At 39.7% G+C, this 27,015-nt stretch overlaps 3 protein-coding genes across 6 annotated transcripts in view; all 3 read left to right on the top strand.

Annotated features, from left to right (window-relative positions):
- LOC125880863 (ATP-citrate synthase-like) overlaps window positions 1–2,308 on the top strand; it is a 33,651-nt gene extending 31,343 nt beyond the window's left edge. For all 3 annotated transcript variants that reach the window (XM_049563662.1, XM_049563661.1, XM_049563660.1), the window contains 2 exons: window positions 803–879; window positions 962–2,308. In XM_049563662.1, the coding sequence (XP_049419619.1) occupies window positions 803–879; window positions 962–1,056 (172 nt within the window). In that variant the 3' untranslated portion in view covers window positions 1,057–2,308. The remainder of the gene's footprint in view (window positions 1–802; window positions 880–961) is intronic.
- A 464-nt stretch (window positions 2,309–2,772) lies between these two features.
- Window positions 2,773–13,637, top strand: LOC125880867 (kelch-like protein 11). Its single transcript, XM_049563671.1, has 2 exons — window positions 2,773–5,537; window positions 8,826–13,637. The coding sequence occupies exons 1-2, from the start codon at window positions 4,999–5,001 to the stop codon at window positions 10,408–10,410; spliced, it is 2,124 nt and encodes a 707-aa protein (XP_049419628.1). The 5' UTR covers window positions 2,773–4,998; the 3' UTR covers window positions 10,411–13,637.
- Window positions 13,638–14,421: 784 nt separating this feature from the next.
- On the top strand, window positions 14,422–26,945 carry LOC125880872 (7-methylguanosine phosphate-specific 5'-nucleotidase-like). Of its 2 annotated transcripts, XM_049563682.1 has the most exons (10): window positions 14,422–14,615; window positions 15,358–15,432; window positions 15,825–15,923; window positions 16,767–16,836; window positions 17,039–17,085; window positions 17,798–17,883; window positions 18,121–18,210; window positions 21,852–22,014; window positions 24,472–24,672; window positions 24,779–26,945. In XM_049563682.1, exons 1-10 carry the CDS (start codon window positions 14,613–14,615, stop codon window positions 24,896–24,898), a joined length of 954 nt encoding a protein of 317 aa, XP_049419639.1. In that variant the 5' UTR covers window positions 14,422–14,612; the 3' UTR covers window positions 24,899–26,945. The 2 variants fall into 2 exon arrangements, with proteins under 2 accessions (XP_049419639.1, XP_049419638.1); XM_049563681.1 differs by lacking the exon at window positions 14,422–14,615 and having other exon boundaries at window positions 15,352–15,432.
- Window positions 26,946–27,015: the final 70 nt, after the last annotated feature.

Genomic DNA, 27,015 nt, shown 5'->3' with positions numbered 1-27,015 from the left:
TAAACGTTTATGACTGCCGTCATTAAGTGTCATTTGGTCTTTGTAATGACAAGTTGACATTAATCAAAGTGACATTACCAGAAGTTGTCTTTGTCGTGATAAGTTGACATTAAATTTGTTTGGGATGTCCTTATTATGACAACTTGACATTAACCAGGATGACATTACCAGTTTGTCATAACAGTATTTATCATTATGTCAACTTGTCATAAACACAAAAAGAGGTGCATTTCTTGTTAATGTCAACTTGTCATGACAAAGACAAATTCTGGTAATGTCACTTTGATTAATGTCAAGTTGTCATAATCAAGACAACCCAAACAGTGTCAACTTGTCATTACAAAACCGAATGACACTTAATGACAGCAGTCATAAACGTTTATGACATGTACATAATGTTTATGACAAGTTCATGATAGTGTCATGTCATAGTTATGACAGTGTCATGTCAACTTTATGTAGATACCTTCAAGTAAAGTGTTACCTCTCTTGCAGTGCGGACACAATAAAAAGGGGGATTCTTAGAAATATGAAAAAGATTCACTGGTCCGCAAACGCCTATTTAGTAACATTTATGTGCTTACGAATTCATTGCAGTGTGTTGAGAAAAAAAATCCCTGTTTTAATGTATTAATGACATTATTATCTTGTGAATTCAGAAAAACATATTATGCTTTTGTATGTTATAAACACTTTATTCAGTTAAAATATTGGATGCCAAAAGTACATTGCCTGTTTTCTGTGTTGATGGCGAGCACACTGTCCAGTATTGTCTCTCACATGAATGTTGAACTGGTTCCAGAGATGAGGCTGACGAGTTTGTGGAGATCGGTGCACTAAATGGGATCTTTGTCCTCGGCCGCAGTATGGGCTTTATCGGTGAGTGCCACTCAGACAGAGCCATGATACTAAGTTCAAAGTACCAAAACAAGACATCTAACTAGTGTGTGTCTCACATCAGGGCATTACCTGGACCAGAAGAGGCTGAAACAGGGTCTGTACCGCCATCCTTGGGACGACATCTCCTACGTGCTTCCTGAGCATATGTCCATGTAATCCCCACAGGGAGAGACGCTCTTCCAGATGTGTCAGGCAGCATTACACATCTCACTTAACGTATTTGTACACTCTGGTTGTGACAACAGCGGCCTTGGGGAAAACTGAGCTGGGTGATTGTGGAAAATGGAAGTACTGTCTGGCTGAGGGATCTGGTAGAAGTTTTTCGATGTAGTTTTTCACGGAGAAAAAGGGGAAGAATACTTGTAGATTTAGTTTTTGTCTAATTATTAAAAGTCTTGAGATGTAACTTATTCAGTTTTGACCACAGACCCAAAGCAATGTAAACTACAGCAGCTGCAGAAGCACAAAATAAATTGGTACTTAACAAAAAAAGGGCAGAATTTAAAGCACATTTCACTGCTGTGTAGCACAGTCTGTTGAGGTAACAGCTACAGATGTCAAATTTATTTAAACTCAGTAATACAAAAATATGCCTTTTCTTCATACGACTTGCAAAAAATAATAAAAATTGATTACTTTAATCAGCATTTGCCTGTTTTCGACTCCAAGAAAGTGTGCTTAATTATGCTTTTCTGGCTTTCTGAGTATCGTACCTTGGTTTAAACACTAGCAAACCATGTCTTTCTGCAAGTTAGACCCCCTCTGGAAAGTTCTTCGTCATCACGAGATAAACCAAAGTTATTTTGAGGAATTTGTTGTCTTTGTTAAAAGTAAAAAAAAGGGTCCAGTGGTTGATGTTACAGAGCTTATCTAGATGTATTGAAAAGGAGGCATCGTCATATGATGAAGGAATTAAACAAGTTTCACTCCACTATTGCCTTTCCTGGAACAACCCTGGTTATAAACCGGTGGTTGAATTTCATCAGCTACTGTAAATTAGATGCAGATTTGAGGTGCTCAAGTCTTTCGCACTGGGTGTGATGGATCGAACTACTTGTGTCGCTCTTCTGTCAGAACACGGGAAAATGTAGAGGCTGCTTCATGAATGAGCCCTGTGAGTCTTTAAAAGCATCTTGTGGCGAGGGACCATGAAAGCAGTTTGCTTCACTTTGGGGAAATTATTGCACGTAACACAGTTAATAATAAAAATAAGAAAACGACTCTGTAATAGAATCGTTGACACCAACTCAAAACACTTCGTAACCGCCCACTGTACGGCCTGCTGTGTTTCATCTATGTTTTGCTGTTTTTATTTAACTGTGAAAAAAATGCTTTGTTTTTTTGTAATATGCTGTCATATAGTAGTATAATAATAATAATAATAAAGAACTTATTGTTTTACTTTTCATTTTGTGCGTAATGTCTAAATCTGTTGTAGGTGAAGAAGTGTGATCTGTGAAGAGAGGTGACGAGCCTAAAACAAGTCCTGTGACGGCTGTTATTACACCACCACCACCCCATTTCCCCCCCCCCCCGAAGAATTGCCCTTTCGTAGAATAGTTATGAGAGGTTGGTTCAGTCTTTCATTTCAGTTTAGGACTAAATGTCACACTCCCTGATGCACATACGTGTGGGGGTCCGAGTGGGAGCCAAAGGGTTAGATGGATGGAAAAGTAGGAAAGAGTGAAGGTAGATAGCAAAGTTAGAGGGAGTTCGGGAAGGCAGAGCCAAGGAGCGACTTATGTGAGGACTGAACTGGACTTTGTCACACCGGGACATACCCTCCCCCCACTCCCACATTTGATGGGGGAAGAGAGAAGGAACTAAGAGGAGAAAAACTTGCCTAACTTTAATCGAGGTGGAGTTTAACGGGCCAGTTGTTGCTTATACGTGTGATTCTGGGTTTGAGTTGGAGCCATGCCGGGGGTGAAGTTGGTGGTGGCATCCCAGGTGTGCCCCCCTCTGCTCTTACTCCCTCGTACCCTCAATATTTAGCAGGAAAATGATTGCTTATAAATGATTTGGTCTATGATTGAAGAGCCATCACCAAGGTCAAATGAACATGGGGGTTATTTTGAGTCGAGAGCAAAAGTACTGTAAGGGCTTAAAAGAATACTTTATCTTCAACATTTTAATATCAGTTACTTCATTTTTTTTCAGAAACCAAATCAGGTGAACATTCCTCATAGATTGAAGTCAAGGGAGGCCATGTTTAACCCTCCGGAGACCACGGATGCGCAGGTGTATCCAAATCACATGACCGATTTAAGATGACGTAGCAGCGAGACGCGGCCTCGTAGAGTCTCCGTTTCAACTTGTGTCGAAAATGCGAACTTCAAACTGTATACCAAACCAGACTAATGATAAATAATTTAGGCCATGCTTTTTCCTGAATATTGTCGTGACGTTTGGTGCAGTGACAAACAGTAAAAATGGGCTTTTCTAACAAAGTGCTTGCAAGCAAAAAAACTTGACACCTCCTTTCCTATTGGTGGTGTTTTTGTGTGATTTTAGGTCCAGTGTGTTAATACAGTTTGTCAAAATGAAAAAATAACCATAAAGTCACACAGGTGAGGTTGTGCTGAAAAAAATGACACCAAACAAGGCAAGGTAAACAGTTTTTTAAAGGTGTAGTCTAAAGCATTTAAACCCTTGACCACAAAGGGTTAACACCAGTAAAACTACATCGTAAAATCTTCTTACAAACCCACAACTCATGCAGTATATTCCAAGTCTTATTAGTTCGTTTGCTCAGTGATCCCAAACAGAAGCATTTTTTGCTAAAACATTAAAATACTAGAGCACTTGGAGAGCGCAGACCTCCGCCAAGCAGCTCGGATTTCCTGCCATTTTATTATTTTATCCACTTCGCTTCAACCGATCACCAAAATTTTATTATCTGTTCCTTGTCCCATTATCAACCTTTCCTGAAAATTTCATCAAAATCTGTTCAGAACTTTTCAAGTTATTTTGCAGACAAACAAACAAACGCCGGCGAAAACATAACCTTGGCGGAGGTAATAAAACACTTCCACCTGTGAGTGGGGTGCTCTGTGTGCTTGAGAATGCCTGGGCCTAATAAGCTCCACTTGAGCAGAGCATACGACTGGATACAGTAGACTTCTTGGATTGTACTGCACGAGTGTCGTAGCAATTTTAGCTGATCTGCTTGGGAGTCAGCAAACAACACTGAATAGCTTTGTGCACAAGAGTTTATTCTCTATAGAGAAGGTGCAACCTTCCCAGAACAGTGAATACAGGGCATCCTTATACGTATACTCAGACGACAAGATGATGGGAAATCAGTCATAGCTTTCTCAGGCTTTCCTGATTTGATTATGTTCTCTTGATTATGTCAGAGGAGCATACCTGATGCAATCATGTTAGGTTATCAGCTTATCTGTCAGTCAATTCGTGAAGAATGTTTGCCCTTTTTGTATTCTCCGTTCACTCCGGAGACATGCAAGAAACACCCAAGTTTTCTTCCCAGTTTATGGTAACATGCAGTGAGCAATTGATATACAAATTGCCATTTGGCAGGTAAAGTGTTCCTTTAAAACTGCTCAAAAAAGCAGAAGCTGAAATTTGCACATACTGTATTTTATTGTTGATCATTGTTTGTCAGCTAAGATGTGTATTCCTTTAGGTTTTCCATTAGCTCTTCTTGTTTTTAATAAATACAATATCTATAATAATGTATCAAATACATGTAAATATAATATTATTATTATTATGGGGTGGGGTGGCTTGCATAGGGAGCTGAATTTTCTAGCTCCGGCACTGGATGCAACAGCACAACTGCACATCACCAGCAGTTAGATCAGTCGCAATGCGCATGCGCGAAAGCGGCGCATCCCTTCAACAAAGTTTAATTTCCCTCAAAATAAAGACGTGTTAATGCGTCAAAGCAACGTCAAAAAAATCAATAACATGTCCGCCTTCCCTATATATGCGCCCGGACTGTTAATGTCAAGTGTGGCTGTAGATACCAGCCTGAATGTGTGAGCCTCCCGTTCACTCTCCAGCTGTGATCCACTACGTTTAAAGACGGAAGTGAGCACTCCTGTTCCCGACCAGGTCCGTGAAAGCTGCGCATGCATGTCAGTTTATGAATGTTTATTTACGTGTGTTATTTATGCCTACGAGTTCTTCCCGAAGATAGTTCAGAGCCTTCATTTGCCTCTGAGTCTATCCCGCTGCGGTATGGCAGCGGCGGCAGAAGCGGCGGAGGACCGGAGCGGCGGAGCGCTAACAGGTGACGGGGAACCTGAGGAGGCCGAGGAGTTCACCTGCGCGGCCTACTGCTCGGAGCTCTCCCGGCGGCAGAACGAGCAGAGGAAGTCGGGGCTGTTCTGCGACGTGACGCTGGTGTTCAGCTCCGGCAGGGTGTCAGAGGAGAAGAGGGTCCAGACCTTATCCGCCCACCGCTCGGTGCTGTCCGCCGCGTCGCAGTACTTCACGCTGCTGCTGGGCGGACAGTACTCAGAGTCCGTGTCGGGACGAGTGGAGCTCAGAGAGTGGAGCTCACCTGCGGGGCCAGACCCGGACACCGTGGAGGGTGTCATACAGTTCATGTACACAGGACAGATCAGAGTCACCACTGCTAATGTGCATGAGGTGTTGGAACTTGCTGACAGGTAAATTATTTTCACACCATACATCAGAATATGAACATTATCTCCCCACTTCCTCATCCACGGAAGTGTTGGACAGTTGTCCTACAGGTTTTTGCTCCGACAGGTAAAGAGACACGCCTTGTCAGTGTTCTCATTACCCCAGCAAGTGTGACTTGTTTTAGTTTACACACCTGAGGAACGTGACATCTCATGTTAGAGAATTTATTTAAGTAGTCAGCAAAGAGCTTTGACATGTATACAGGCCCAATGATCAGCCAAAGGCCTTCACTCAGGGGCGCCTGCAAAAGGGGGCCATGGCCCCTCTGACACTATTGGCCCCACCATGCAAGAAGAATTGACCTTTTGCTAATTGACCTTTTGCTAATTGACCCTACGCATGTCACCTACGCCATTATGAGCATTTATACTTGTGCAGTGGTGTGTCTGTGTCACTCTGCAGTTACACCTCCAAAACACTAGTCGGCAGCGGATGTTTCTCTGAAGTGCTGTAAAGTTTAGTTGATTCAAAACACACATTAAACACACATTAAACATGGCTTAATAGCAAAGATTTCAAACACAAGTACACAAATCCACCTCATTATAACTCACAGCATTCACAAACAAAGTGCTTGTCCTTATCTGGACACATTTCCCCCACAAATACAACATGCTAATGTTATTAGCACAAGCCTATGGCATTTTACCTTGTATAAATTAGCCTAACAACTAGCGATCTTCCCTTCTTCTCATATAGAGCCAGGGACTAGAACAACATTTGACAAAGGTAAAGGTACATAGTTTGGCTCTGTAACAACTCACACGATTCACTGACAAAACAACTGTCTTACACTAAACACGTTTTCCAAACAAACATAACATGCTAACGTTATTAGCACAAGCCTATGGCATTTTACATTGTATTAATTAGCCTAGCAGCTAGTGACCTCTTCCTCTACCCATATAAAGCCAGGGACAACAATAACATTTAACAAAGGTAATGTTACAAAATTAGGCTCTATTATAACTCACAAGATTCACCGACAAAACAACTGTCCCATACCAAACTAGCCAAATTAACCTAGCGATGAGCGACGACTTCCTCTTCTCATATAAAGCCAGGATACAACCCGAATCTTGCAGGCAGTGAACGAGTCCTGCTGCCAGGGAGATGACTCTGTGCTTAAAGTCCTTGGTGGAAATCGTAGACACAGCACCCAAATACCTGAGACCCATATCTACAGCTGCAACTAGTTATTATTTTCATTATTATTTTCATCATTAATTAATCTATAAAATGGCAAGAACAGTAAAACTATTACCAGAGTGAATCACTGGGATTAGATGTGGTTCATTTTGCTAGTTACGCATTATGTTTGTTTGCTGTTAGGTGCGTTACACACCCATGGTACGCCCAATTCAACCTGTTTTGAGGACTGATTAGGGTGTGCCAGCCACAAAACTCCCAAAATATTTGTTTTGGGGAATAAAAATAGAACTTTAGAAAAGCAGTGGAAATACTAAAGTTAACGACGACTCAATTCCATATAGCTGATTCAGTGTCAGGATCCTGGTGTAGTGCATGCTGACTCACTGTCTCTCTGTCATGGCTCACTGGGACACTTGTTAATATTACTAGTAACACCTTTGCTTTCACTGCTGTGAGTCAAAATGTGTGAATTTAAAAAGGCTTACTATGCACTGTTATCATTGATCCTCATTGCATTTAATAGATTAAAATATTTGATTGCATCATCAAGACATGGTTACGGTAAGGGTTGCGGTGACCTATGTGTATGAAAAACTTTAGGTAGCTGCCACACGTGGCCCCAAAAGTACATGCTGTGTGGTAGGGGAGTACAAGCACTAAAGAAGTTAGATATTCTTTGCAACCCAAGTAAAAACACTGACAAGTGCAAGTCAAAGTGCGCTACATAACTCTGGAGAAGGATAGTTGATTGTTGAATCTCTTGGTGGTTCGGTTTGACTACCAACCCAAAGTGTTGGAAGACCAGTTAGTCTAAAAAATGTTCCATTGGATCAAAGGCCCATTTCTCCGACAGCCTGTTATCCCAAAACCAAACACCCATTGCTCCGAAGTCTCGTTTCTCTATGGTACTCATTCCCTGCAGTTGGACAACCCAATCACCAGAAAACATTGTTGGCATTGTACATTTCTGTGAATCATGGGTATTTATTTGTCAACAAAGCTGTGGTGAAGGTGTGGTTTGGTTTAGACACTAAAACTACTTGGTAGAGGTTAGGGAAAGATCATGTTTTGGCTTAAAAGAAAGGATGGCAGACGAAATACCTGCACACCAGTGTAACTGTGCTAGAAAGCCACAAAACGGTCCACAGGCTGAGATCAATGCGAAAATAGTCAAATTATTCAAGACATCCAGGCACAAAAAAGGTGCTCAGAGTGCAAAAAATAATAACGACTGAATAAAAACAGCAGCAAACATTTCAGTCTTTGACTTCCATCAGTGCACTGATGACAGCAGACAGTTACATTGGTGTGTGGATATCTCCTCTGCCATACTACAGCAGCCCTAAAACTTGGCTTAAAAGACCCATACTTGGTGGTTGTTGGAAAAGCAGGGATGGGTCGGTCAAAAACAGCTGGGTTCCGTGGCTCAAATACTGCTGTGAAACACCACGAAGGGTCAGTAAAAACTGCCCGGTATCGGTGGCTCAAACACCACTAAGAAACGCCACGAAGGTTCGGCAAGAGCACCCCAGATCAGAGGCTCAAACACTGCTGGGAAAACTAAGACTTACTGAAGGGAGTGTGTATTTTTGAAGAAACTGGCCTGCGGAGCAATGGGTGTTTGTTTTTGGGATAACACGCTGTTGGAGAAATGGACTTCTTGTCCAGTGGGCCATGTTTTTGACAAATGGGGCTTCAGAATTTTAGGCCATCGCAACAATGGCATGGCACCCAGTACTTGACGACCCTGGAATGAGACTCTGCAATTGTCTATCTTTCTTTTCTTCGTTACACACAGAACCTTTAAGGTTAGAGAAGCATGCAAAAACACAGAGGTGAAACACTACAGTACGTACAAGGTTTTCTAGCAGACAAGAGTGTCTTGGTTTCCTGTGGGAATCCATGTTCTACACAGTTTTTTGACAGAATATGACTTTTTATTTTAGATAGTGAGGGATGACTAATATTTCAGTGAACTGTTGGCAGGCTTTTGTTCCATCTACTTTTACTGCTTAGTTCATCCTGTCTGAACATCTCATCTTGTCCAAACTTCTCTTTTTATTTATTACTGGTCTGATAATTAAAACTTGTTCACACAGGTTCCTGTTGGCACAGCTGAAGAGCTTCTGTGGAGAGTTTCTGATGAAGAAGCTGAACCTTTCCAACTGTGTAGCAGTGCACAGCCTCGCCCACATGTACACCCTGGACCAGCTGGCCCAGGGAGCCGCCAAGATGATTAGGAGAAACTTCCACAAAATTATCTGCCATGAGGAGTTCTTTACACTGCCTTTTCATTTGGTGCGGGACTGGCTGTCAGACTCAGGAATCACTGTGGATTCTGAACAGGAGTTGTTCGAGGCCATAGTGAAATGGGTGAACCAAAACACAGAGGAGAGAGAGACACATTTTGAGGCGCTGTTCAGACTTATAAGGCTGCCTCAGATTGCTCCAACCTACCTGACACGGGTGGTGAGGAAGGAGCCCTTAGTGGCAGACAGTGCAACTTGTCAGCAGCTGGTGTCTGACGCCCTTGAGGTCCACGCCGTGCATTTTGAGAACCTCAAATCAGTTGATTTAGAGCTCTCTGCCTCCAACATGGCGGCAACCCAGCCTCGTCTCGGCCAGAACATGGATGTTATCATGGTGGTGGGTGGTGTTTCAGAAGGTGGAGACTATTTAAGTGAGTGTGTGGGCTACTTTGTCGCTGAGGACCGTTGGGTGAACCTGCCACACATTCACAACCACCTTGACGGACACGCCATCGCAGTCACTGACAGCCATATTTACGTGGCAGGCTCAATGGAGCCAGGCTTCGCCAAGACGGTGGAGCGCTTCAACCCCAACCTTAACACCTGGGAGCAGGTCAGCAGCCTGACCACCCGCAAGCACTCCTTTGGCCTCACGTGTGTCAAAGACTTGCTCTACAGCATCGGTGGTCATGGCAACTTCAGTCCAGGCTTTAAAGATGTCACTGTGTACGAAGCTGAGCAGGACGAGTGGCACAATCTCGAGCCGGCGCCGAAGATATTACGAGATGTGAAAACAATAAGCGTGGAGAACCGCTACATATATGTGATGGCCAGGACTCCTGTAGACATGGACAATGACGATGGACTGAGCACTGTGACCTCTTGCTACGACACAGAGAGTCACAAGTGGCAGGAAGTGGACTCCTTACCGCTCATTGATAATTACTGCAGTTTCCAAATGGCTGTCGCACACACCAACTTCTACCACACAGCCTCCTGTTGCGCTAAGAGCTACAAGATAACAGCCGAGGCAGCTCAGCAGAAAATAAGCAGAAACATCTCTGATGAAATCCTCGACAGCCTCCCCCCAGAGGTCCTCAGCATGGAGGGCGCTGCTGTCTGCTACCTGGGTGAAGACATATTCATCATTGGCGGGTGGAGGAACTGCAACAACATGGACAAGCAGTACCGCAAGGAGGCCTACCGTTACTGCGCTGAGAGGAAGCGCTGGATGCTGCTGCCGCCTATACCCCAGCCACGCTGCCGAGCCGCAGCCTGCCACATTCGCATCCCGTACCGTTACCTTCACGGCTGCCAGCACTACCCCACGCCCCAGAACCTGGCTCGCCAGCGAGACCGCATGCAGCAGATGCAGCAGCTCCATCGCCGCACGCTCACTCTACGCAGACAGCTGCGGTCTCAGATCGAATGCTGAGAGCCTCGAATTGTCTGCACTTAAAGCCGGAGTGTGGAACTTTTGTCTCTCCTCTCAGGGAGTGAGAGAAGTTACACAAACACTGCCATCATGTGTTTATGACCTATGCCTGCAGTTGAGCTCGCCACATCTCCCCCGCCCCGAGGAGCACCCTCCTCAAGTCTTTCTTGCCTTCTTTAATCCTTCCTTTGAACTCTTTTTTCCCTGGAGCATCCACACCAGACACTTTTCTTCAGATCTGGCACCACAGCTTCTGCCATACCTCTAACTGCTGCTCTTTTGCTATGGTCTCTCTCTCCACTTCCTGTCCCCTTTAGTTTTGGCTGGTTGACATAAAACAGTGTTGTACAGTTGCAGCAGACACTAGACAACACAATTCCGGTATGCTGCAAAATTCAGAGGGCTGCATGACGTGCCATTAAAAAAAATTGCGATATGAGTTGCAGTTTCAGTGGGTAAACAGTAATTTATGCAATTAATTTTCACTGGAAAAAAAATACGATGATGATGTGATTTTTTTTTTCTGGGGTCTGTACCAAACAAGCATGTTCCCTCCTTTCTGGAATATGATTTATGGGCCGGGTCATCTCTCATTGTAATGGTATGTTAAGACACCTTTTACCTTTGTCGAAAAATTGCAGCTCCTGCGATTCAGATATTGTTCTTGGCCATATTGAAATTTCAATAATATTTGTTAGTTTAGTTGTGCAGCCTCACAGAGAGCTTTCCCTGTTTACGATAGGCTTAATCAGCACTGTGTGAACTCATTTGGCAAAGGTGTAAATATAATGGACGTTTGTTTGTACGTAAAATTCCTTCAATTCAGGGTTAATCTGCTGATAAATGGGTTGTTTCTACCGCAAGACATGTATCTTATTTTATTGCCTTGTCTGCATGGGTTTACCTGGAGCTGGTTTGGATGAAACCAGTTTGAACTACTGGTGTTTGCTGCTCTGTGCACCAACTAGGTCCAGTGGGAGTTAGCTAGTGGCTCTGCTTATTTCAATCAGGAGAGACTTGTCTTTCATGAAAAAAATGTGGAAAGTCTTTGGCGATTAGACCTCATCAAGATGGTATATATTAAAGGATAGTGATGAATCCGTAGTCGAATAGGGACCCCCCCTATTCGAGCTCGTTGAGCTCGAATAGGGTTGAGCTCGTCCTGGACTCTGGATACGATGGCTGGAGGTGAACAGGGTGAAAGAGGGTGCGACAGTTCTGCCTAAAATGACCGCTGACAGCAACACCTGATCGGCTGATAGAGATCGTGGTGAAGTTTGATTGGATAACTTAAAGAGCGAACACCCATAGTCAGCTGATTAGAGGAAACAGTGGGAGTGGGATGGAGAGAATTGTGAAGAAAGTCTTCCTGATTGAACTTCAGCCTTTAATGGGTATTGGGCTGTCGCAAGCAAAATTAACTGTTACTGACATCCCTATCAGTCAGACATGCAACCAGATGATCAGTCTTACATTATACTTTTGGCCTTACATGATTAGCTTATGCCTTACTTTATTCTGCTAGTAAATGAAACTGTGATTCGATGGTTAATCTCACTGCTGAGCAACTTAGCTTTTTATATGTGGTCTGTGTTAAAACCTAAAGATGTCAACATGTGTTGTGGTTTGATTATAAGATAGAATATAACTAAGACAGTTATCAGTGACAACATGTAAATGTAAATGATGTCTATGTTTATTGTGATGTGAGTTAGTATGAAATTAAGTGTGTGGATGATGAACTTGCTGCAACAACCGGCTGAGCTTTAACTTTTTACTCCTCTCGCTGCTTGCATCTAATTTCTCTTCTACCTCCAGTTTCCCATCATGCTCTTTTGCACTTGTAAGGATTGAAATATCTTAATGTTGATTGTGTGTAGTGTATATGTCGTGTGTGTGCCCCACTTGAAACAGACAATCATATATCAGAGTATTTGTAGCAAGAGTTAAATGTTGAGCAAAGCACATATTGGGGGAGAGGGTGTTGATTACATGTTACCCCTCATTAAAACAGTTTCTTACAGAGTGCACAACACCCTTTTTCATTCCTGTGGATGTGTTTAAATGTGTGTGATTTATTATGTCTTAAATATTTCAGCTGGTCAGAACTTGCTTTATTTAATTTCCCATGTTGTTGCGTAGCTTAAGAGATAGGCCACCATGATAATGATGAGACGTACATTTTGGCAAAAGAAGCTTTATTCTCTTCGGCATTGTGGTGTTATTTTGTTTGTTGGCTTATTCTGCCTGTGTGCATCTTGCAGACTTTACTCTGCCTCTAACTTCTCTCACAGCACTATGAGATGTGTGAAACACATTAAACCAGGAGGGTGATATGCTTCTGCGCATGGTTCTCTCCATGTTCTAAACTGTGCCATGATATTCCAGCTGTCTCTTATTAATACAGTTGAAATAATTGTATTTCCTGCACTAAAGGACCTTGAATGTTAACTTAAACATTGTACAGTGTTGCGTATTTTAAATACTCAGAGCACAGGGTTGTGTGGACCAGTCGCTGAGCTCAGTATCTCTCCATTACTGTTTAAATTGCTAGTGCCTGTGTTAACTACAGCCAAGCTCTCCACCAGTTTTCCACCAACATACTGCACACAATGTGAATAGTATTAATTATTGAATGGGACTAATATGATCAGATACATGTGGAGTTTTTGAATTTTAAAGAAGGTTTTAAGACACTTTTCTCATGTAAAGTGCACATGACCACAGGAGCAGAGCAGACAGCAACATAGATTTTAAATCATTGACAGTAGTGTATGAGGGTTTCAGATTTGATTTGCCTGACATATATTCAGATTTCCTGCAGCCTTGTACTGTGTTAGGTATGATGTCATTCCATTTGTATGTGCAACAGCAAGAAAGTGTACAGACATTTGAAATAAATAATGTGTAATGATATGAGATTGTTGTCACCTATGAAGATATTTATGCATCTTTAATTTTGTCACGACAAGTTATGGTGATTTAAGAGGTCCATATAAACAGTTACATAACAATTTATAGTTTTGGAAATCATGCTAATTCAGCATTTACACTATGATGGACAAGGCTGGATTTTCAAATTAAAAGACCCCATATGGTTTACAGAAAGGGAGGGGGCCTAGACAAAGCTGACTTTCAAAATAAAAGCACTAACTAGTAATATCAAATTTTCAATAGTTATAATAAATTTTAAAAAATAAAATTTTCCACCTACTCTACTTTAAACCTCTACTACTCGTCATGCTTTTATCTCAAGACTTCATTTAAGCTTTGAAAAGGTCACAAAATAGTTCTATTTTTTTCTACACATTTTTTGATCGCCCTCTAATTCTGCATACTTTTAGCGTCAGAAACCATTCAAATGTCAAAACCTTTATCCTCTTAAAACATATTTATGCATTTATTCAACTATTCTACCTTTTAGATGTTTTTTTTTAGATGTTTTTTAAACTACAACTAATGTCTTATTTTAGTCTTCCAAGTAATTTGGTGTCAACTTCCGAAATGTACAATATTTCAGCTTTTAGCCTCTTTAGGTAATGCAGTTGGGCTTCAAACTCAGTTTTACAATTTAGTCTTCAGATTTTTCAGCAATGACATACATTGCATTTGCACTTTCAGCAAGGTTTTACAATTTCAGCTGTCAGCATTCACACATTTTCTGCAGGAAATACATTTACTAGTGTAGAGATACAGTTTAGTTTTATTACCTAGACTCTACAAAGAGCAACTAAAATATTTCTCATTGGAGCTGTAATCTATATACTGTCCTGATTATATATTTAAGCCCCTGTTTCTGAGAATTAAAAGCACATACACATTTCGCAAAATGTTGATGGCTTATAATTGTTTTTACTTTATCGTAGCTACTTTTAAGGCTGTTTCAAGATACTTTCAGAAGTAATGTGATGCAGCAGCCTGACACAGCGAGAGGAAACCCCTCGGCGAAGTAGGAACCAAAGTGCGTCGGAACCTTGTGTCTATTAGGCCTCGTAGAATCGGGGGAACGCTTCAAGTGTGACAAACATAGTGTAAACAATCACCCAAACCTCCAGTCAACTGTAAACTGTATATTATTTCATTATTAACGCCCTGACATGTATTATTAAGTCCACACACCGTGTTGTTTGACGTTATGTTCCTCTAACGGTTATTGTCAGTCGGAGTTAACGGCTCGTGGACACGTCAGTTACCGTTTGAAGATGGTGAGTTGTACCGGCCAGCTGTGCAGCGTTAGCTAATCAGTGTTGTCTCAGTAACAAAATATTGAAGTTTTAAGACGTACATTTTAATATTTTATGACTGTGAATGGTGCAACAACGACTTTTAATGTGTTTTATAGGTTAGTGCGTAGTGAATGAAACACGGTGTGTAATTCCACTGAGTACACCGTCAGAAACGATGCTGCACTGACAGGCAGTTAGCTTAGCAGCTAACGAATTGTTAAGTATGGCTGCAAGGTGTGAGCTATGCTAATTAGCCCGTCAGTTAAGTCTAAAGTAGGGATGGACAAACGTGAAAAATAAAGAAAGAGCTGGAACTATTTATAAAATCTTCGAGGCGGAGCTGCACAATTTAAACCCATGTGAATAATTTATAGTTTTTTTTCTTTAATTATATTTTTCCTTTATTATTAAAAGCTTTATTTTCCATATATTGCCTTATATGTCTGCTTGTAAAGACATTTTGCAGACAACCTAAAGAATTCTCTTCTCTCACAGAAAGTTGAACTACACCAAATGAACATTCTTGTTGGAGCCATAATATAGTTTTTGTTTGTTTATTCTATCCTTATCTAATCAACTTGACTTGAATTGTAGTGACTTTTTAACAAAACAAAATGAGCACCAAATTACCATTTATATCCAGGAAAACATCTCTGAAAGATTACAAACCTGTAAACTAAAGCATAACCAACCTGAGTCTTCTCCCTGGCTTTACATGCAGATATACCATGTTCCCTGGATATACACACCGGTGCGGACTGTCCTGGCAATCTGGCACCAGCTGACCAAGACTGAGGTGAGGAAGCTCTCCTGAGTAAAGACAATAAAAGTTTCAGTTCAGATAACTATTGTTTGAAGTATATTTGCCAGCTTTAAAATATCTTAATGTGGATTTCTTTTTTTTTTTTTGGTTTTGTTTTGTCAACTTGTACCTGCTGTCGTTGAGCTAGTTTGGAATATTGTCATGCCAGTATGAAATTTCAGTTGTATTTGTTCCTGTGTTGTGTGAAGTACATTTACTTTAGTTTTAGTGGTGGTTGGGTTGATTGAAAAAAAGTCTTAACGTACACATGCTAAAAGAAAGATGATGCCTGACTTAAGACTTTTGCTACCCTTACCTGTGAACTTGATATAAACTTAGGTGCATGTAAATAAACATGCATTGTAAGAATAAACTCTTCTGTTCAGATCCCGGAGTTGGCCAAGTGCTCAGTGCTGATGAGGGAGCGCAGCAGAGTGGAGGAGACAATCTACGCCATGCAGCGGGCAGGTGCAGGCAGCCTGCAGGTGAGTTAACTGTGCAGCATTCCATCAGAAGTAAGAATATATTCTGAGCCAGTCAGTTCTCAGATTGACCTCTTGGGAGTCAATCTGAGAACCAATGCTCATATTCAGCTAATTACAAATCACTTTCATGAACAGCAGAGAAGATACTCTGTAAGGTACAGACACCAGAAAAGTGCATTTCTTTGTGTAAGATTTAAGCATTTAGTGACATCTAGTGGTGAGAATTGCGATCAGTAAAAACACTGAATAAAGCAGTTTCACATTCAGAAATCTGTGGTTTTCCAACACTCTGCTAACTATGGTGGCTGATGCAAAAAAACTCAAATGGCCCTGTTTGGAGCCGGTGTTTGATTTGTCTGTTCTGGGCTACTGTAGAAACATGGCAGTGAAACACAGTGATCTCCATGGATAAGGATTCATTCCCTATGTAGATATAAATGCCTCATTTTAAGATAACAAAAACACAACAGTTCTTATTTTTAGGTGATTATGCACTAAAGAAAACATATTATTTTGCACCTCTGCAGATATATCGCCCTGAATCCTGCACACTGAACATTTAAAATAAAATGTTACAGGAACTGAAACAGATTTGACGATTGCACCATTGCCAGAATCTTCATACATACATAAACCTCACAGGAAGACTGATTCCTGATTACCATCTTTGTGATTTCTGTTCGTAACTGCTCAGTTTAACTAAGAGTTGTTAGCCTTTATCAGTACATACAGACATGCAAATGTAAACCTTGTGCCCACAGTGTCAACTAAAGGACATTGTACTTTTGCTGAGTGACGGAGTACAGTACTGTTGTTATGTTCTAAAGAGTCATATTTCCTCAGGTAATCTCCGACTTTGATATGACGCTGACCAGGTTTGCCTACAATGGACAGAGAGTTCCCACCACACACAGTAAGCACTTGGACTTTTTGAAAAGACTTTCTGTTTCTTGGCCAAATAGTGTTTTTTCATGATGTGGTAGAGTTTGGACCTTTGCTTTGTTCGCTTTGATTCTGTGCATTCTTTACTTTTTTTTAAATAAATTATTTGTTACTTTTTTATTGTCTTGTGCCTGTCTCATACTGTTACAAACCTGTTTTTCTTTTTCTTCCAGACATCCTGGATAACCGGTTGTTGATCGATGAAGATTCCACTAAAAAGGTGAGTTTGCTTCGGTCATTTAGTCACTAATGAATGTACAGATCGAAAGATAAGGGGTTTGGGTCATGGATGTGCTTGATGATTCAACTAGTCGCTAATGTGTTGCTACCCTTGGTAGCCGGCAACAAAAATGTTAGGTGGTTAAACTTATAAAGTTATATTTTTTTCATGCGATAGTGTTCACCCAACAAAAATTCTAAAAGATTTTTGCTTTGCTTTGATATTGATATTGATTGATATTTTTGCTAAAGAATATTGTTTTCAGTAAATGTTATTTTTTAACTTTTATTCAGTGAGTTGTCATGTTTTGTAGGACGATGTGCAAGGTGCCACACATATAAGTACAGTTTGGTTATTGAAAACTGTGATTAATGATTTCAAATGGCTGTTGTAACGTACACAATATTTTTTTGGACTGTGTTTAATTTCACAGATTAAATTGTGCTCAGTTTTGACTGTTTTCTGAGTCTCTCTTACCATTTTACACCTGTGTAATTGTTTCCACCACAGTAACCTTGGCTGATTGTATTTGCGCACAGTGACATTTACAAATAAAAAATGTAGTTTCAGACCATGCTCGATACATTAGTGTTTGCTGCCTTGTAATTCCGCACCCATCACTGCAACACAGACCAGCAAATACATAGTGATAAATCCACTGGAGATAAGATCTGTAAATATATATTCAGTGTGTGTTGTTGGTCCATTGCAGATGCGGGAGCTGTTGAACACCTACTATCCCATAGAGATTGATGCCAGCAGGACTGCTGAAGAAAAGCTGCCTCTCATGGTGGAGTGGTAAGATGCCAACAGAGTGATCTAGATAATATTTGTTTTTTTATATCTACCTTTAAATCATGTTTTAGAACATACTGTGAAACTTAAGCATGCTGTGTTGACCATTAAAACTCAGATGTGATAACATTTTAACTGTCAGTATTTGAAGCTCCAATTCATGAAAGGAGGAATAAAGAAAAGTGACTTGAACCTAAGCCTGGCTGAGATGTTGCATTTGTGTTGTGCTGCTCTCTGCAGGTGGACTAAAGTCCATGAGCTGCTGATTCAGCAGAGGATCAGGAAGGACATGCTGGCCCAGGCTGTCAAGGAGTCCAGCGCTATGCTCAGGTAGGCACTGTGCTCAGATCTCCTACCAAGACCCTGGTTCCAGTGGTGGAAAGTAACTAAGTACATATGCTCGAGTAATGTACTTACAAGAATACGTCTCCTGCAAAATGACCGTTTGTTTGTCAGTTACTCTCCATATGGTGCATTGAATTTGTGAAGAAAATTATGTTATTCCTGCATGCCTGAGCAGTCTGGAAGTGAACAGGGACCAGGTTTAACAACAGCAAAACCATATAAAACCATGTATTCACAAACTCTCACGCAATTTGTGCAGTATAATCCAAGTCTTATTTATCCAGTCGTATGCTCAGTACTTCCCAAACATGTATTTTCCTCACGTTACTATTTAAAATCCTTCTGCCCACGACTAGCACGCCCTGAGTGTGCCTGAGCATGCATGCTGTTTGTACTGATGTAAATCCTAATGTTTTAGTGAAAATGCGTGTGTTTGGGAAGTACTGAGCACACGGCCGGATAAACGATGCTTGTGTGAGAGTTTGTAAACATATGTTTTGATATGCGGTCCCTGTTCACTTCAGTTCATGAAGAATGTTTGCCTTTTTTTGGATTCTTTGTTCACCGTGGAGGCATGCAGGAAAAACAAACTTTTCTCCACAAATTCAAGGTAACAGACAGAGAGAAACTGATATACAAATGGTCATTTATCAGGTGAAGTATTCCTTTAAGTACAAATTTTAGGTAGTTGTAATTCACAGCATTTTCATTTGACGCAGTCTTGTACTTTTTAACTTCATTACATGCATCCCACAGCTTCAGTTAAAAGTTACCTTTCAGCTGGCGAATTTTAATTTTCTTTTCATCCAATGAAAACCATTTTTCTCCAAATATGCCGTTTGTGAATTTGAATTTTTCTGATAAACTGAAGGATGACGTGTTCCTTAACATGCTGCTCCTTTCAGCTAAGTAAACTCTTTAAAACCCTCTGGCATCAGCTGGAAAATGCATCATCACAGAGCTGAAAACAGAGCTGTCTTTCTGACATCATAAGAAGTTAACTTTTTCAAGATATGTGGTTCACAGAGGACAGCTACACTACAAACACATGAATATAATGCATTGCTGCAGACTCAACCAGCCAACAGTATATAATGGAGTTAAAATGAGCACAACCTTAAACATCTACACCTGTAAAATGCAACATACACATTAATGCAGCATTAATCCAAAACCATCATATAATAGTAAAACTGACAGGGAACATTTTACTGCACAATGAGTACTTTTACTTTTGATGCCACAAATACATTTTGCTGATAATATCACTGTTAGAGACCAGGCAGTGAGGCAAGAAGGACGCACGAGTTGTTGACAAAACCGTTGTTTTTTTATTACCCAAAAAGTAAATGAAAAATTACAAACCATCGAATGAACAACCGGGCCTATAAAAGAGGTTGACATAACATAACTATACTCAATATAATAACTAAACAAGCTGTTACCTGAACAAACTGACCTCTCAAACCGAGACACGAGGCAGCACATACAGTGCCCTCCAAAAGTATTGGAACAGTGAGGCCAATTCCTTTATTTTTGTTGTAGACTGAAAATATTTGAGTTTGACATCAAAAGATGAATATGGGACAAGAGATCAACATTTCAGCTTTTATTTCCAGGTATTTACATCTGGATCTGATACACAACTTAGAAGATAGCACCTTTTGTTTGAACCCACCCATTTTTCATGAGAGCAAAAGTATTGGAACATGTCACTGACAGGTGTGTTTTGTTGCCCAGGTGTCTCCCAATTACATTGATTATTCAAACAATAAATAGCACTGAATGTCTGAGCTCAGTTTCAGATTGGGTACGATAGATTTTGCCTATGCAGACTGCATTTAGAGGTAGAACCAACATGAAAACCAGAGAGCTGTCTATGGGTGAAAAAGAAGCAATTGTGAATCTGAGAGAAGATGGACAATCAATCAGAGCCATTGCACAAACATTGGCCATAGCCAGTACAACCATTTGGAATGTCCTGAAGAAGAAAGAAACCACTGGTGTACTAAGCAACAGACGTCGAACAGGTAGACCAAGAAAAACATCAGCAGTTGATGACAGAAACATTGTGAGAGCTGGAAAGAAAGACCCTAAAACAACTGTTAGTGACATCAGCAACAACCTCCAGAGGGCAGGAGTGAAGGTATCACAATCTACTGTTCGCAGACTTCATGAACAAAAGTACAGAGGCTACACCAGAAGATGCAAACCACTCATTAGCAAGAAGAATAGGAAGGCCAGGCTGGAATTTGCCAAAAGGTACAGAGATGAGCCTCAAAAATTCTGGGAAAAAGTTTTATGGACTGATGAGACAAAGATTAACTTTTTCCAAAGTGACAGAAAGGCGAAAGTTTGGAGAAAGAAAGGATCTGCTCATGATCCCAAACATACAAGCTCATCTGTGAAACACGGTGGAGGTAATGTCATGGCTTGGGCTTGCATGGCTTCTTCTGGGACGGGCTCTTTCATCTTCATTGATGATGTAACACATGATGGCAGCAGCAAAATGAACTCAGAAGTCTACAGAAACATTTTGTCTGCTAATTTAAAGAAAGATGCAACCAAACTGATTGGGAGATCCTTCATCATGCAGCAAGATAACGACCCAAAACACACTGCCAAAACAACAAAGGAGTTCATCAGGGGCAAGAAGTGGAAGGTTTTAGACTGGCCAAGTCAGTCTCCAGACTTAAACCCAATACAGCATGCATTTTACCTGCTGAAGAGGAGACTGAAGGGAGTAACCCCCCAAAACAAACAACAACTGAAAGAGGCTGCGGTGAAAGCCTGGAAAAGCATCACAAAAGAAGAATGCAAAAGTTTGGTGATGTCAATGGGTCACAGGCTTGATGCAGTTATTGAAAGCAAAGGATTTGCAACTAAATATTAAGTCTCATTCACTTTAATCTATTTTAAGTTTATATGTTCCAATACTTTTGCTCACCTAAAAATTTTGTGTTCCATTACAAATAATGCTATCTTCTAAGTTGTGTATCAGATCCAGATGTAAATACCTGGAAATAAAAGCTGAAATGTTGATCTCTTGTCTCATATTCATCTTTTGATGTCAAACCCAAGTGTTTTCAGTCTACAACAAAAGTAAACGAATTGGCCTCACTGTTCCAATACTTTTGGAGGGCACTGTATAGTGGTTTAAAGATAGTGGATTGGGAAAACATTATCATATGTAGCTGTGACTTTAACCTAAGTAAGGTTTTGAATGCAGGACTTTTACTTATAGTGAGGTATTTTCACAGTGTACTTTTAGTACTTTTTCTGGTGTAAAGGATCTGAGTACTTTTCCCACTACTGCCTGGTTCTACAGAGAAAATTCTAAGTTTATTGTCCGCTGTCACTCACAGAGACCATTCAAAAATTGTAGAAAATGAAAACATAGGAAAAATGGGAAAAAGTAAGTGGTGCATCAGTAAAATCAAATTTTGAAAATACCATAAATTACAGCAATGTAACCTCTTGTTTTACTGTTTGACAACATATTATAAAAGAGTCTACACTTGCTCAGGATGATTCAAACTTTTCACATGCCATGTCATTTAAATGTTCTCTCAGATAGTCACTGGTTCTTGTGTCTTACGGGTGGTGTGTGGAATTTTTTTTTTTAGGGACGGCTACAAAGTGTTTTTTGACCGTCTGACGGAGCAGCAGGTCCCTCTGCTGATCTTCTCGGCTGGTGTGGGAGATGTCCTGGAGGAGGTGATTCGACAGAACCACGTCTTTTATCCCAATGTCCGCATCATCTCCAACTACATGGACTTTGATCAAACTGTGAGTTTGCCCGAACTTTAAATATACCGGTGATACCAAAAGCATTTTTAAATCAGTTTATTGATGTAAAGACATGAAAAACAGTACAAAATAAAAGAATTACATCAAGCTAAGTTGAAGCTAATGAAAGCAAGCATTATTACTGGTGTGGTGTTTGATACTACGTGTCATCAGAACGTCTCTTTTTGATCTCTGTTGTTCTGTTAATCACACTACAGTTAGTCTTGTTTGCTAATAGAGATGAGTGAAAACACCTTATGGAATGGTTCAGACTCTGAAGTGATGTTGTATGAGATACTTATCTGTAGTTGGCGTATTATCCACAGTAGAGACACCCATAATCTGTAGAAGCAGGCATTATTACTGGTGTGCTACTGCCATGGAAACTCAATGATGTGAGCAGCAAAACAAGTTGTAGCCACCAAAGATCAGTTAAAGTGTACACTATATTTAATATATTTTCACTGCTCTAGCTTGTCCTCAGAGTCAGACTAGTACTGCTGCTACTATGCCATGACATTTTTTGGGCATACCAGACTATGACTTTTTTTTCCCCAGCATTCTATATTATGATAAAAAAAAAAAAAATATATATATATATATATATATATATATATATATATATATAGTATACTATTTTGACACTTTTTTTTGGCAAACTATGGCAATTTTATCACATACTGTATTTTGGCATACTATACTTATACTTATACTGTGACCTTTTTTGCCATACTATAACTTTTATATTAATACTACACAATGATTTTCTTTTTTTGGCATACTGTACTATGACTTTTTTTCATGGTTTTTGACGACACTATACTATGACGTTTTTTCAAGATTTTGGACGACATACTGTACTATGATGTTTTTTCATGGCTTTTGAAGAAATACTATACTATGATGTTTTTTCGTGATTTTGGACCACATACTATACTATGACGTTTTTTCAAGTTTTTGGACGACATACTATACTATGACTGTTTATCGTGATTTTGGATGACATACTATACTATGACTGTTTTTCATGGTTTTTGACGGCATACTATACTATGACTGTTTTTCGTGTTTTTGGACAACATACTATACTGTGACGTTTTTTCATGATTTTGGACGACATACTATACTATGACTGTTTATCATGATTTTGGATGACATACTATACTATGATGTTTTTTCATGGTTTTTGACAGCATACTATACTGTGACGTTTTTTCATGTTTTTGGACGACATACTATACTATGATGTTTTTTCATGGTTTTTGACGACATACTATACTATGAGGTTTTTTCCATGTTTTTGGACGACATACTATACTATGACGTTTTTTCATGGTTTTTGACGGCATACTATACTATGAGGTTTTTTCACGGTTTTTGACGGCATACTATACTATGACGTTTTTTCATGGTTTTTGACGGCATACTATACTATGAATTTTTTTCATGATTTTGGACGACATACTATACTATGAGTGTTTATCATGATTTTGGACGACATACTATACTATGATGTTTTTTCATGGTTTTTGACAGCATACTACTGTGACGTTTTTTCATGATTTTGGACGACATACTATACTATGACTGTTTATCATGTTTTTGGACGACATACTATACTATGATGTTTTTTCATGGTTTTTGACGGCATACTATACTATGACGTTTTTTCCATGTTTTTGGACGACATACTATACTATGACCTTTTTTCACGGTTTTTGACGGCATACTATACTATGACGTTTTTTCACGGTTTTTGACGGCATACTATACTATGACCTTTTTTCACGGTTTTTGACGACATACTATACTATGACCTTTTTTCACGGTTTTTGACGACATACTATACTATGACGTTTTTTCATGGTTTTTGACGGCATACTATACTATGAATTTTTTTCATGATTTTGGATGACATACTATATTATGACATTTTGTTATGAGTTTGGACGACATACTATGACTTTTTTTCATGGTTTTTGACAACATACAATACTATAACATTTTTTCATGATTTTGGACAACATAGTATACTATGACTGTTTTTCACGTTTTTGGACGATGTACCGTGATGTTTTACATGATTTTTGACGAAATACTATATACTATGACATTTTATCCTGGCATACTATACTAAGACTTTTTAGACATACTATACTATGACATTTTTTATGACAGTACATTGTTTACCTTTTTTGGTGCTACTCCTGCCCTAAGTCGGGGAGTGCTGATCATCATCTACTGTAGATAATATACTCAGTGTGGATAAGTACCTCATACAACCCAACTTAAGAAAATCTGAATAATCCTGTTAATGCATCTTTAGTTTGTCATTATCATGGCTTTGCATACCACCTTCACCATCACAAGAATCAACATGATTTTACTCCACCAGGTTCAGGCTGTCTATGACAGGTTGCTAGAGTAGTCTAATCTGAACATTGTGTTGTTAATTAGGGGGTTCTGAGAGCCTTCAAAGGCCAACTGATCCACACCTTCAACAAGAGGGAAGGTGCTCTGTCACATGCAGCTGGCCTCAGGGAGCTGCATGGTCGACCCAACGTGTTGCTGCTGGGAGACTCATTAGGAGACCTGACTATGGCTGATGGCGTGTCTGAACACGAGAACATCCTCACCATCGGCTTCCTCAACGACCAGGTCAGACTAAATGTCCAGTATGGTGTTGTTTTTCTAGGGTTCCTCATTTCAACGTGTTGAGTTTTAGAAGTTGGGTTCTCACGGTCTGTGTCCTTTTGTGTCTCAGGTGGAAGAGAGGAAAGAGTCGTACATCAACTCGTTTGACATTGTACTGGTGAAGGACGAGACGATGGACATTCCCAACGGTATCCTCAGATACATTACCTCATCAAAAGACAACAAGTAAGACGCACAAGACGGAACTTCATTGCAGCAAACAGACTTGTTCACTCCATTCACCATGTTGCATGCCGGACAATCACACATCACAACTTACCTCAAGCCAGAACTTGAAACTGGACCTTTTTATCTCTTCATTATTACACTCTTAACTGTTTTGACTGCATATTAAAGCTACACCAAAGTCCAGAACAATCTGTGACTTATGCTTGTAACGTCAGTAGAGGGCAGTAGAAGGCTGGGCATTGATTAAACTGTTGTCTTCCTGCTGTTAAATTTGTTTGAGGGAATGCTCAGGATGTCTTGATACAAACTTTACCACCAGAATGGCAGTGTGCCACATTCACAGAACTCAGTGCAGGTAGATTTTATATTATCTGTTTCAAATCCGTAAAGCACATACAGTACAGTACCAGCAGCCCTCCCTCTAAAAACAAATCAGCAACCTTTTAAAAAAGGCAGTATAAACAACTACAGTGTGTTCTTCTAAATTTCTGTCAAATTCACTCCTTTTAACACGAAAAAAAGTTGTGATTTTTACTTTGTTGTTTTACAGTATGAGGATAAATATCTTTTACATTACGCTTTTGTAAGAGCAAAGACATAAAACACATTTTGTAAATGTGTCTTTACCTGCAAAGTGTCCTCACTTACATTGACAGGTTCTGGTGTGTTTTGTGCGTACTGTATACTACCTCTTCACACATGAATCATCTAACATGACAGTGCTACTCTCAGTCTTTAAGCTAGTGTAGTTGTTATTAAGTCAGTCAGTCAGTCAGTCAAACGTTTTCATTTTTGAAGATAGACATGCCAACATTAAACACAGTGCTACAGTATAGCAGTATTACCATTATTAGTGTTTCAGCTGTAACGCTGACTATGTTTACATGCACAAAATGTTCCAGTTTTTGCCCCTTATTCCAAAAAAAGGACAATTATTCAACTGAGCTGTTTACATGGTTAATGAAAATGAATATTCTTCTAATATTCCTGTTAAATGTAGCCGCAAATACTCCACCCCAGTTGAGATGCATAGTCCAAATACGCTGTCTGTGTGTGCAAACAATGCTCCTAAAACTCAAAAATGCTACATTCGAGAAAAAGAAGGCCTAATACTTAATATCCAAACAGAATATACTGTTTACATGACCCGTATCAAATTCAATACAAAAATATTATCTTATTTGGATTAGAAGTGGAATATTAGTCTGCATGTAAACGTAGTCACTGTGGCTGCTATAAATTAGATCTTAATATTAAGCTAGTTGCACTTTACCATAGGTGTTGAAGAAAAGACAAACATGGACTAACTTAGCAAAAGGTATAGTAGTATACATTTTTAAATCTCGATTGGAGTTCCTTTAGTATTGTTGATAACTCAGGTCTCCAACAGAAATTCCATGTCAGTGATGGTATTGTAAAAAATGACAACTATCCTTTAAATCAACATTTTTATGTCTGTATGCCACTAATAGTTAATTGTAATGCAGTCTTATCATAAGATGGTCATTAGATCAGTGAATCATGGTGCCGCTTTTAAATTCTATTAGAAATGCATCAATATTAATAATACTTGCATTAATATATTTTAAGTTACCCGAATCCAATAGCATTTTTAAGTGTTAGTACATATGCAAGTCTACAACGTGTTTAGAAGTTCAGGTATATTTCTGTGTTAATTTCCTGCTTTTTAAAATGACTAATACTTAAAATTTGTTATGAATTTGATCACAGAGAGATGTGTCATTTAAAAAGCTACTGTTGAAAAACACTGATTATTAATGCTGTTGTTTTGCAAAGAACTTCTGTGGTTTCCTGTTCTTTTTCAAAGCAGCTCATAGTGTTATATGAATTTCTGGTGCAGGATGCAGAGTCGCAACATCTTACAAAGTCACATTGGTGGCACCGTACCCATCCTCTAGTTTTGAAGATTTGCATGTGTTATGCAGTATTAGACCTGTAAACAGATTTTGATGTGTAAAATATGCACACCTCCCCTTTAAGTGTGACATTGAGAACTGTTGGGACTCTGCGTCTTGCATCAGCTGCTTTTCAGTAGTTTTCCTGTATGTTGGTGCACCTCTCTTTTGTCATGTATAGAGGTGCGGTTATTTCAGATGT

This window comes from Epinephelus fuscoguttatus, linkage group LG20 (assembly GCF_011397635.1).
Source record: "Epinephelus fuscoguttatus linkage group LG20, E.fuscoguttatus.final_Chr_v1".
In the NCBI taxonomy this organism is placed as follows: Eukaryota; Metazoa; Chordata; class Actinopteri; order Perciformes; family Serranidae; genus Epinephelus; species Epinephelus fuscoguttatus.
Note: the sequence above shows the minus strand (reverse complement) of the source record. Positions and strands in the feature narration are given on the sequence as shown.

Bases quoted from the DNA above. Each gene is read 5' to 3' on its own strand.
- LOC125880867 (XM_049563671.1), top strand. From the start codon at position 4,999: ATGTCAGTTTATGAATGTTTATTTACGTGTGTTATTTATGCCTACGAG. The intron at 5,538-8,825 runs GTAAATTATTTT...TTGTTCACACAG, and splicing joins GTGTTGGAACTTGCTGACAG to GTTCCTGTTGGCACAGCTGA.
- LOC125880872 (XM_049563681.1), top strand. From the start codon at position 15,352: ATGCAGATATACCATGTTCCCTGGATATACACACCGGTGCGGACTGTC. The intron at 15,433-15,824 runs GTGAGGAAGCTC...TCTTCTGTTCAG, and splicing joins ACCAGCTGACCAAGACTGAG to ATCCCGGAGTTGGCCAAGTG. The intron at 18,211-21,851 runs GTAGGCACTGTG...TTTTTTTTTTAG, and splicing joins GAGTCCAGCGCTATGCTCAG to GGACGGCTACAAAGTGTTTT.